Source organism: Borostomias antarcticus, assembly GCF_949987555.1.
Source record: "Borostomias antarcticus genome assembly, chromosome: 20".
NCBI lineage: Eukaryota > Metazoa > Chordata > Actinopteri > Stomiiformes > Stomiidae > Borostomias > Borostomias antarcticus.
The window spans coordinates 18,252,551-18,265,282 of record NC_140253.1 but is presented as its reverse complement, the minus strand read 5'-3'; the positions used below and the strand labels follow the sequence as shown (position 1 = coordinate 18,265,282).

General features: G+C 44.9%; 1 protein-coding gene across 1 annotated transcript in view; it reads right to left on the bottom strand.

Moving 5' to 3' along the window:
• LOC311322623 (uncharacterized protein) overlaps positions 1 to 12,732 on the bottom strand; it is a gene marked incomplete at its 3' end in the record, with an annotated part of 312,133 nt that overhangs the window by 288,415 nt on the left and 10,986 nt on the right. Inside the window, exons 7-9 of the mRNA XM_084454703.1 lie at positions 11,202 to 12,732; positions 6,641 to 6,814; positions 4,604 to 4,777 (exon numbers count right to left, since the gene is read on the bottom strand). The exon at positions 11,202 to 12,732 is cut by the window's right edge and continues 432 nt beyond it. Of these exons, the coding sequence (XP_084310829.1) occupies positions 4,604 to 4,777; positions 6,641 to 6,814; positions 11,202 to 12,732 (1,879 nt within the window). The remainder of the gene's footprint in view (positions 1 to 4,603; positions 4,778 to 6,640; positions 6,815 to 11,201) is intronic.

The following is a 12,732-nucleotide window of genomic DNA, read 5'->3' as shown; positions in this document are numbered from 1 at the left end:
TGGTATTGAAGAAGCAGAAACTTCACCTTTGTGTTGTTTTCCATATACTCAGTTTAGGCCACAGTGAACTCTGATAACCTTTTGCCTAGGCCATACACAGTCTGAGGGCAGAGAAGGTGAAGGAAGGTCCTCTGCTGACCAGTTCTTCTGTAAGAGTAAACAGCAGCTGCTAGAACTGGGTAATCAGACATCGGAGACATCTAGAATGTCCGGTCCCCTAGCAACGGGCTAATCTTGACCTGGCTGATCGACAAATGACTAGATCACTGTACCATTGCAGCCTATCACCATAATCTGAGATGTCACATGACGCCCCCCCTGGTAGAGTGTATTTAAGAACCGCCGGGCTGCTTAGCCGAGGGCAGCTTAGCTTCTTAGCCTCCTAGCCTTGTAACCTGTTAACATGCTAGCTTGCTAGCCCCTTAAGCTGCTCAACAGCTGTACCATAATACTGCATTCTTCATGCTACATTCTTCTCTAATTTCCTGGCTTCTACTTCCACTTCTCCTTCGACAACAACTCGATATTGTAACAATTGGCATAACAATGTAATAATTGTACTCAGCCTAGTTATTGTATCTGGGCTATTGTTTTGTAACACTATATGCTTATTGATTAATAAACCCACGTGATTTATGGCTTCAGGTAATCCAACTGTCTGTTAAGATCTGTATACATAGGATATACATCAGTATTCTGCTCGATTCCTTTATATGACCACAACGGACAGATGTTGAACCCAGAACAGTAACGTTATTAGCAAACATTTTCATCAGCAATCAGTACATTAACAAAGTGTGTTTGCATTGGATAAACACATTGTCAGACTAATAAAGTCTAGAAAAGGGTAACTTCAGTCCTGAGTCTTCTGTGATAGTAGCTTTGCTTTCTGTATAATTAACTGCTAACTGTGACAAAGATGACATTTATTCTACAAACAAACACTGCTACACTAGTGGTGAAAAGGAGGAATGTCAGCTGTATTGTCTTCCTCTCTCAGACTGAATTATAAACAGACTGACTCCTTCTGGAGCTAGGAGAGAGAGGAGAGATAGAGAGAGGAGGAGCAGAGAGAAGAGAGAGAGAGAGAGGAGGAGCAGAGAGAAGAGAGAGAGAGAGGAGGAGCAGAGAAGAGGAGAGAGAGAGGAGGAGCAGAGAGAAGAGAGAGAGAGAGAGGAGGAGCAGAGAAGAGGAGAGAGAGAGGAGGAATAGAGAGAAGAGGAGAGAGAGGAGGAGCAGAGAAGAGGAGAGAGAGAGGAGGAGCAGAGAAGAGGAGAGAGAGAGGAGGGACAGAGAGAAGAGGAGAGAGAGAAGAGGAGAGAGAGAGGAGGGACAGAGAGAAGAGGAGAGAGAGAAGAGGAGAGAGAGAGGAGGGACAGAGAGAAGAGGAGAGAGAGAAGAGGAGAGAGAGAAGAGGAGAGAGAGAGGAGGGACAGAGAGAAGAGGAGAGAGAGAAGAGGAGAGAGAGAAGAGGAGAGAGAGAAGAGGAGAGAGAGAAGAGGAGGAACAGATAGAAGAGGAGAGAGAGAGAGGAGGAGAGAGAGAGGAGGAAGAGAGAGAAGAGGAGAGAGAGGAGGAACATAGACTTTGACTTTTGATGCTCTTTAATGAGACATCCTTACAAAACATTAAACACCCCCCCCCCCCACAGTAGCACAGAACAGCATCAGCTCACAATCAAACATCAAACCCATCTGCCCCCACCGTACAAATTGCCACCCCCAGACCCCACACCCTCTCAAACTCAGCCACATTGTTATTGATCACAAAATAGGTGTATTCTACCCTAAGAAGCAGAGACCCTCCCCCTAACCACCTGGACTTGGTCCGTGGCCCCGCCCCTCTCACCTTATTCCTCCCTGTAATCCAAATGGACAACTTAGCTCACCCAAACACAACATTGAGCAAAACACACTTTGCCCTCCTCCTGCACGTGTACTGTGGGCCCAAAACAAACAGTTCCTTAGAAAACACAAACCCCAACCTCACACATGAGGGCTGTAACAGCACAAACAGAGGAACAAGACGTGCACAAACAGAAAACACATGAACCACCGTCTCCACCTCACCACAGTATGGGCCCCCCTCCCCCACCCCGGGGTCAAGCCCGGCCAGAAAGCGCTCGGTCATCAGGGCAGGACTCTCCACTGCAAGTCCCCTGTCCTTTTAGGGATGGGGGGCTTATACAGCACCCGCCACCTGAACCTCACACTGCTCCCCCCACCTAGAACCCCCTGCCACTGGTGGAACCCAACCCCCTGCAAGACCCCGACGTTCCTCGCCTTCACACATGCCTCATACAGAGCCCTCCCCCTCACCTGTCTGAGGTCACCAGGCTCCTCCCCCTCACCTGTCTGAGGTCACCAGGCTCCTCCCCCTCACCTGTCTGAGGTCACCAGGGTCATACAGAGCCCTCCCCCTCACCTGTCTAAGGTCACCAGGGTCATACAGAGCCCTGCCCCTCACCTGTCTGAGGTCACCAGGGTCATACAGAGCCCTCCCCCTCACCTGTCTGAGGTCACCAGGGTCATACAGAGCCCTCCCCCTCACCTGTCTGAAGTCACCAGGGTCATACAGAGCCCTCCCCCTCACCTGTCTGAGGTCACACACACACATTTAAATACACTGGCACTAAACACCAAACACCAGGTTAGAAATCTAGGTGTCATAGTCGACTCTGATCTGAACTTTGAATCTCATGTCAATAACATAACTAGCCTATCTTTCTATCATTTAAGAAACATGGCAAAAGTGCAATCCTTCCTTTCAAAGGCCGACACTGAAAGACTTATGCATGCATTTATAACCAGCAGACTGGACTATTGCAATGCCCTCTTTTGTGGCCTACCAAAGAAAACCATCAATCGTCTGCAAATTATACAAAACACCGCGGCACGAGTCCTTACAAAATCCAGACGGAGGGCTCACATCACACCCGTCCTGAAGGCTCTGCATTGGCTACCCGTCAGCTTCAGAATAGACTTCCAAGATTCTTCTACTGGTTTATAAATCACTCCACAACCGTGCTCCAAAATATATGACTGACATGCTTGTTAGATAAACACCAGCAAGATCCCTGCTGTATGGGTTATGTTCATGTTGTTATATTGAATGTGAGCTTCTATGCTGCTGTATGGGTTATGTTCATGTTGTTATATTGAATGTGAGCTTCTATGCTGCTGTATGGGTTATGTTCATGTTGTTATATTGAATGTGAGCTTCTATGCTGCTGTATGGGTTATGTTCATGTTGTTATATTGAATGTGAGCTTCTATGCTGCTGTATGGGTTATTTTCATGTTGTTATATTGAATGTGAGCTTCTATGCTGCTGTATGGGTTATGTTCATGTTGTTATATTGAATGTGAGCTTCTATGCTGCTGTATGGGTTATGTTCATCAGAATGTATTCATTCTCATCATGATCTGTGTTTCAGGTGACCATCTCATGTGACACACAGGAGTCGATACGTTCAGTTACAACCACTGCTACTTCAGCAGGTTGACATTGTGGAGGTGGAGGACGTGAGCCTGTCTTCTGTGGTGTTCTGAGAGGTCCAACACCTGGGTGTCCCAAGTCAGTGATAGCTTCAGAGTAGTCAAAGCATACTAGAGAGAAGTTATGTCCTCTGTTTGAATTGGCTGATGTTGTTGATTTAGTTCACACTAAAGAGTACATTTTGATGCCACTTAAAGGAGAATGCTCGTTTTTGACAACCTGGACCTTATTTACGGCATATTATAAGACGTTTGACTCACCGAGATAACTTTGGTGTAATTCGGAGGCCTGTAGAAGAAATTTAAAATCCAGCGCGAGCCAGTATATCCATGTAATGGAGGCGGACGGGGCACTGAGAATGCAGCTTCTAAAAAATCTATTTTCTGCCACGAAACGGTTGTTTTCATCAATCTGTCTTTATGAATCGCTAGTTGTGCTTACATAGAGCGAGGGCTTGTTGTGGTATTTCACATGCCTCTGTAATATGATCTTTAGAAACGTCTTTAGAAACAAAATAGCTTCCTCACTTGCTCCAGCACGCATGCGCACATTGTGCTGGAGCAACACTTGCGCGCTGTGCATGTGCATGTGACAACTGATTTTTTAGAAGCTGCATTCTCAGTGCCCCGTCCGCCGCCATTACATGGATGTACTTGACTCGCGCTGGATTTTAAATTTCTTCTACAGGAATAGAGGCGAACCCAAATGGGCCCCCTAAATATATGCGGCCCCCCCAAAACAAAATGAACAGGTGTCACTGCCTCCAAACTTCAGCCCCTGATGCTTTTCCCTCAACCCCTAATGATTTGGGATCCTAGCAACGCCCCTGTTTTGTACCTAATCCACATTTGTATTTAATCTTGATTGTGTCTTTGTTCCTTCAATAAAGGACCCACCCACCACCTACAGTCTGTATATGCCTGTATGTAAGCTTTAAGATGATAGTCCCTATTTTGTCAACTCTACTGTATGTACTGTAGTCCAAAGATAATTTCTCAAGTTGAATGTTGATGCTCAAAACATCCCTCTTCAAGGACAGAGATGTACAATTACTTAGACATTTAAATCCCATCATTTAACATGTGAATATGCTCAGGGATACAGACCTCAGTTTCTCCAGTTTGCAGTGTGGACTCCCCAGTCCAGCAGAGAGCAGCTTCACTCCTGAATCCTGCAGGTCATTGTTACTCAGGTCTAACTCTCTCAGGTGGGAGGAGTTTGAGCTGAGAGCTGAGGCCAGCAGAGAACAGCATGTCTCTGTTAATCTGCATCCACTCAGCCTGAGGAGACAAGGACAAGTATTAGCAAACATTTTCACCAGTAATCAGTGCATTGACAAAGCGTTTTTGCATTGGCAGGCAAAAAAAAAATTCTGACTAAGGGCGTAACTTCACTCTTCACTTCAGCTTTCTGACAAACACTGCTACACTAGTGGTGAAAAGGAGGAATGTCAGCTATATTGTCTTCCTCTCTCAGACTGAATTATAAACAGACTGACTCATTCTGGAGCTAGGAGAGAGAGTGCTGCTGCATCTAATATGTTTTAGTCATGAGCAGGTTTTTCATTCCTCTAATGCAGGCATTCCCAAACTGTGAGGCGGGCCTCCCCCAGGGGGCCCCAAAGAAAGTCAGGGGAGGCGCGGAGGGATGGTTAGAAAAAAAAGAAGGAAAAATGTCATTATTTTTTGAAATGTCTATGGTTTTTATGAATGAAACGTGATTTTAAAATTTGAATTTTTATTTATTTGAAATAAATAATGGGAGAGATACTATAATATTATACTAAATGTGTGGATAGTGCAGAGAGAGCCTCCCCCCGCAGGCATGAATGTATTGTGCGAAAACGTCATAACGTTAACTAGCAGCAGGTGCCACCGAGCTAACTTAGCTGTGTAACGTTATGGGCTAGCTGACGCTGCCTTGCAAAATGGACAAATTTGGGGGGTTGGGGGGGCGTGGGTGTGTCACTGTTTTCAGAGGGGAGGCCCACATTGATGGAGTTTGGGAACCCATGCTCTAATGAATACTCAGCATCCAATCAGCGTCCTGATTGGCTGGACACTATGGACCTGAGTCAGCTTGGTGGGTGCTAAGGCTCTTTGGACAGGACATGTACATTTACCAACATCTATAGCCTACTTAAGCAATTGACCACGAGAGGCAGTGGATTACAGGGGATTTTACCACAGCTACGGGGCGTTGTTAGAAGTATAGCTGTGGTAAAATCCCCTGTAACCCACTGCCTCGAGTGGTCAATTGCTTTTCTACAACGGTTACTACATATATATATTCACAAAAAACACTCAGCAGTAACATTCAATCATTTATTTACTGATCATTCTTATCATTTTAGGATTACAAAATCTTCGGCGATAGGCTATAGTTCTGAATTAAATGGTTGCCAGGCAACATAGGCTATCTCGCCTATTTGGGTTGGCCTTGTTCACATGAGCCTATAGAGGCATAATTCGGGTGGTTCACGTTTATTTGAATATTTCCAGCCATGGTGCAGTTATTAAAACAGTTCTCCAGAGCACTCATTTTTGCTGGTAGGGGTGTGGAAGTGTTGGAGTCGGACTGATGAGTGCGTTATTGTAATAGGATACGAAAAAGGTGAGGTTGCTGCGAGTGGTTGCTACGCAAAGCATAACCTACCCCTTGATTTTATCAATGGCCTCGTCAATGATTAACTAATTGTTATGCGGTCGCAGCCGTGGGTTAGAGTATTTTACCACGGCTGCTAGCCAATCAGAATCAAGTATCCAAACTCTCCGTTGTAGAATTACTACTTGATACTTCATCATGTACACCTAGGCATGTTTTACACATTGTTTATTTGCACTTGTGTATTGGGAATTTGTGTATATTTTGTACACAATGTACATTTGTATTTAATCTTGATTGTGTCTTTGTTCCTTCAATAAAGGACCCACCCACCACCTACAGTCTGTATATGTCTGTATGTAAGCTTTGAGATGATAGTCCCTATTTTGTCAACTCTACTGTATGTACTGTAGTCCAAAGATAATTTCTCAACTTGAATGTTGATGCTCAAAACATCCCTCTTCAAGGACAGAGATGTACAATTACTTAGACATTTAAATCCCATCATTTAACATGTGAATATGCTCAGGGATACAGACCTCAGTTTCTCCAGTTTGCAGTGTGGACTCCCCAGTCCAGCAGAGAGCAGCTTCACTCCTGAATCCTGCAGGTCATTGTTACTCAGGTCTAACTCTCTCAGGTGGGAGGGGTTTGAGCTGAGAGATGAGGCCACCACTTCATATGAGGCTTCGTTGAGGTCACATCTAGAGAGTCTGAAATTACAAAGTAAACATGTATGACTTTTTGTTCCTTAATGACATGTTAATCTTAATGATATGATTTGTATAATATACACATTAATATACACATGTCATGTAGCCTAAGGCTTAATAAAGGGTACCCAGCTTTCAATAACTCGTAGGCTACCTCATCTCTGGCCAGTGACCTACAACATTCCTAGCCTTCAAATTAATAAGCCAACCTCAAGAGGAGAAGCTTCTCAAACGTTTAATTTGATAGCCTACAGTATACAGCATGTTACAGTATACAGCATGTTATATTTTGATATGGGGGAAATGAACACATAGCTCAAATTACAGGTTTTAATCTCAATGTTGATGTACAGGCCTAGAGGATGATAGAACAGTCAGCTCTCAGCCCGCTGCATGCTGTAGGCTACATGGACCAATACAGAATATAGTCACTACTGATCACTTTTCAATCATGTGTAGGAGCCTAAATGAAATTAATAGTGAAATGAAAGTCCTATGTTGCAAAAAAGGGCATTTTTAACTTGTGGCCATCCACAATGATATGAATCGATAACTGACGCAGCTTCTAGGTGATGTGTCCGTTGGTAGCATACGATTTAGAGAAATCAGGAGTAGGCTAGTTTGGGCTAGTTTGCTGCACCACGACAGAGGTGACTGCATTTGCACCTTTTCCAGAATAATAATGAGGAATGAGGGTAGGAAAAATACCTGTTTCCATGGCATTTGTGCTTTCAGAATAACTGATTCAGGTTCACACCTTATGGGCCTCTATACATAGATTACACTTGACCAGTATTTAGTCCTTGATCTTGAGGAGGGAGAAATAGTGTCGGTGTTTCCATGGCAGAGAGCTCCCGTTGTCAGAGCCATAGACAGAGCTGCCAGCCGTGTAGGCGAGGGATTGTTGATGCATTGCGCACGGGTACTTTCTAACGTGTTACTCCTCACTGGATGTATGTATGGTGCAATGTGAGGAGGTGGAAACATGCCAAGCGCTGAGGTAGCAGTTTTTAAAAGTTATAGGGGGGTCAGCTCCAGCTGGTTCTGACCAGTTAAAGACCGGAAATCTATTTTAGAAGATCAGAGAATAGATGGGCATAAGAATGCCTCACTGAATAAAACTCATTACACATAACATATAGGGGAGACACACAGAGCTCAGTAAAGAGCATTCGTGCAGAGCGAGGTGCACGCGTGATCACACGCAACAACAGAGCAGCAGAGCACGGGAGAACACGAGAGCACTGAGAAACTACCACACAGCTCTCCCAGAGCACGGGAGAACACGAGAGCACTGAGAAACTACCACACAGCTCTCCCAGAGCACAGGAGAACACGAGAGCACTGAGAAACTACCACACAGCTCTCCCAGAGCACGGGAGAACACGAGAGCACTGAGAAACTACCACACAGCTCTCCCAGAGCACGGGAGAACACGAGAGCACTTAGAAACTACCACACAGCTCTCCCAGAGCACGGGAGAACACGAGAGCACTGAGAAACTACCACACAGCTCTCCCAGAGCACGGGAGAACACGAGAGCACTGAGAAACTACCACACAGCTCTCCCAGAGCACGGGAGAACACGAGAGCACTGAGAAACTACCACACAGCTCTCCCAGAGCACGGGAGAACACGAGAGCACTGAGAAACTACCACACAGCTCTCCCAGAGCACGGGAGAACACGAGAGCACTGAGAAACTACCACACAGCTCTCCCAGAGCACGGGAGAACACGAGAGCACTGAGAAACTACCACACAGCTCTCCCAGATGCTGACACGGTGAAGTCCACATAGTGTCAGCTAACAAGATAAGTGCTGCTTTAGACAGGGAGTAAACATTCAAGCTGTGTAGGCAACTCAACCAAAAAACCTTGGATGATAACAGAACTTAAATGAGCATTGTGTGGGGCTCATCAGTAGCTGGGATATATTTTGAGTCTGATACTTCTATATATTTGTTCTTTCCTCCCTCCTCTGACTAAAGGTAAATAACTGTGGGCCTGACAGAGCGGGGCGAGGCATTCAGTGAATTCATTCATTCTAGTGGTAGAGTGTCCTCCCAGAGACTGAGAGGTTGTGGGTTCAATCCCCGGCCGGGTCATACCAAAGACTAAAAATGGGACCCATTGCCTCCCTGCTTGGCACTCAGCATCAAGGTTTGGAATTGGGGGGTTAGATCACCAAATGATTCCCGAGCGCGGCACCGCTGCTGCTCACTGCTCTCCCGGGAGATGGGTCAAATGCGGAGAACAAATTTCACACACTCAGGTGTGTGACAATCAGTGGGACTTTAACTTTAATCTGTTGTCAGCGGGCTAGACGTGTTTTCCAGCTCTCCTGGTGGACGGCATTAATGACACACTGACCGATAGCATTCCTATATGATAGCATTCCTATATGATAGCATTCATATATGACAGCATTCCTATATGATAGCATGATAGCATTCCTATATGATAGTATGACAGCATTCCTATATGACAGCATTCCTATATGATAGCATGACAGCATTCCTATATGACAGCATTCCTATATGAAAGCATTCCTATCTGATAGCATTCCTATATGACAGCATTCCTATATGATAGCATTCCTATATGATAGCATGACAGCATTCCTATATGAAAGCATTCCTATATGACAGCATTCCTATATGACAGCATTCCTATATGATAGCATTCCTATATGATAGCATTCCTATATGACAGCATGATAGCATTCCTATATGATAGCATAGCATTCCTATATGATAGCATTCCTATATGACAGCATTCCTATATGACATGAAGAGTTAAGGAGTTGCGTGAAGCATACATCAATATTTCTAGCCGACGGCGAGAAAAGTACTCTGCCTAAAATATCATGCTGTAGAGCATAGGCAAGTACTCTTTATATGTATAGTAAATTGTGTTTGTAACTTAATTGTGGCTCATTCAGTCATAAATTCAGAATTGTAGTGAATATTGTAGATGGATGAGGGACACAGTAGTGAAGATGAGATCATTTCAATGGGGTTTTAGTAACAGGGAACTGTTTTAGTAAGGGGTTTTAGTAATACAGGGAACTGTTTTAGTAAGGGGTAAGGGGTTTTAGTAACTCAGGGAACTGTTTTAGTAAGGGGTAAGGGGTTTTAGTAACACAGGGAACTGTTTTAGTAATGGGTAAGGGGTTTAGTAACACAGGGAACTGTTTTAGTAAGGGGTAAGGGGTTTTAGTAACACAGGGAACTGTTTTAGTAAGGGGTAAGAGGGTTTAGTAACACAGGGAACTGTTTTAGTAAGGGGTAAGGGGTTTTAGTAACACAGGGAACTGTTTTAGTAAGGGGTAAGAGGGTTTAGTAACAAAGGGAACTGTTTTAGTAAGGGGTAAGGGGTTTTAGTAACACAGGGAACTGTTTTAGTAAGGGGTAAGAGGTTTTAGTAACACAGGGAACTGTTTTAGTAAGGGGTAAGGGGTTTTAGTAACAGGGAACTGTTTTAGTAAGGGGTAAGAGGTTTTAATAACACAGGGAACTGTTTTAGTAAGGGGTAAGGGGTTTTAGTAACAGGGAACTGTTTTAGTAAGGGGTAAGGGGTTTAGTAACACAGGGAACTGTTTTAGTAAGGGGTAAGGGGTTTTAGTAACACAGGGAACTGTTTTAGTAAGGGGTAAGGGGTTTTAGTAACACAGGGAACTGTTTTAGTAAGGGGTAAGGGGGTTTAGTAACACAGGGAACTGTTTTAGTAAGGGGTAAGGGGTTTTAGTAACACAGGGAACTGTTTTAGTAAGGGGTAAGGGGGTTTAGTAACACAGGGAACTGTTTTAGTAAGGGGTAAGGGGTTTTAGTAACACAGGGAACTGTTTTAGTAAGGGGTAAGGGGGTTTAGTAACACAGGGAACTGTTTTAGTTAGGGGTAAGGGGTTTTAGTAACACAGGGAACTGTTTTAGTAAGGGGTAAGGGGTTTTAGAAACACAGGGAACTGTTTTAGTAAGGGGTAAGGGGTTTTAGTAACAGGGAATTGTAACACATTTCTGGTTAGAGTGCACATACAGAGACAAGGAGGGCAGCTTTGAATTGTCCATTAGGCAGCTTTGTCCATTAGGACAATTCAAAGGACAGATCAGGGACCAATTCAAAGGACAGATCTTTTCTGATCATTGCTTTCATTAAGTGTTTAGCACCTTACTCAGCACTGTGCATTCTGTATACTGTATTTTATATTCATTTGTATATGATGTTTTGTATGCATTATTGTATTTTTGTATCTATAATTGTATTTTTGTGTTTATAGTTTTATATCATGTTTTGTTTGGAGGGCTCCCTTCCAGAAGATACCTCTGGGTCAATGGGACAGACAAGGTTAAATAGATTGATCAAATTGTATAGAAAGATGAATACTTACATAGCCTTTCTGCAGACCTGCACAGCTGGGATCAGTCTCCTCAGCCCCTCCTGTGATGTGTTGTATTTGTTCAGGTCAAGCTCATCCAGAACCCCCTCTGACATCTGCAGCATGTAGGCCAGCGCTGAGCACTGTATTGGAGTCAGTTCGGTTGATGTCTTCTTCTGCATGTAAGCTTGGATGTCCTGCTGAACTGAATGGTCATTCATCTCCATCAAGCAGTGGAGGAGATTGATGCACCTCTCTGGGGAGATGTTCTTCTCCTCATCCCCCCTGTTCTTGAGGAATCTGCTTGTTTCCTGGATGCTCTCTGGACTCCTCTCAATCTGAGGCAGCAGGCCTCGTAAGAGTCTCTGATTGGACTCCAAAGAGAGGCCGTGGAGGAAGCGGACAAAAAGGTCCAGGTGTCCGTTCTCACTCTGCAAAGCTTTGTGTACCGCCCCCTGCAGCAGCTCATTCAGAGACAGTTCATCCAGAGACTCCTCATCCAGAGACTCCTCATCCAGAGACTCCTCATCCAGAGGCTCCTCATCAAGAGGCTCCTCATCCAGAGGCTCCTCATCCAGAGGCTCCTCATCCAGAGACTCCTCATCCTGAAAGAACTGCTCCAGTACCTCCATGTTCTTGGTTGCGTAACAATGGTAAATGTAGACAGCTGAGAAAAACTCCTGAATGCTCAGATGCACAAAGCAGTAGACTGCCCTCTGAAAAAGCACTGACTCTTCTTTGAAGATTGCTGTGCAAACCCCTGAGAACACTGCTGCCTCTTGGACATCGAGGCCACACTCTTTCAGGTCTTCTTCATAGAACATGAGGTTGCCCTTCTCCAGATGGTCAAACGCCAGCTTTGCCAGCTTCAGGAGAACTTCCCTGTCGGCCCTCAAGAGCTCCTCCTGGTCGGTCTTGATTTCCCCTTGATACTTCTGGTTCTTCAGCTTCGTCTGAATGAGCAGGAAGTGTGTGTACATCTCAGTCAAGGTCTTGGGCATCTCTCCTTGCTTCTCTGTACTCAGCATGTGCTCAAGGACTGTGGAAGAAATCCAAGAGAAGACTGGTATGTGGCACATGATGTAGAGGCTCCTTGATGTCTTGATGTGTGAGATGATTCTTCTGGCCAGGTTCTCATCACTGATTCTCTTCATGAAGTACTCCTCCTTCTGTGCATCATTGAACCCTCGTACCTCTGTCACCCGGTCAACACACTCAGAAGGGATCTGATTGGCTGCTGCAGGTCGGGAGGTTATCCAGAGGAGAGCAGAGGGGAGCAGATTCCCCTGGATGAGGTTGGTCAGCAGCACATCCACTGAGGTTGACTCTGTGACATGACAGCAGGTCTGGTTCTTTCTGAAGTCTAGGGGCAGTCTGCTCTCATCCAGACCATCAAAGATGAACGTGGCTTTAGAGACAGCAAGTTGCTCTGCATCTTCCATGTGTAGTTCTGGGTGGAAAACATTCAGCAGTTGGAGTAAACTGTACCGGACATTTCTAATCAAATTCAGCTCCCGGAAAGGAAGCACAAACATGACATCCA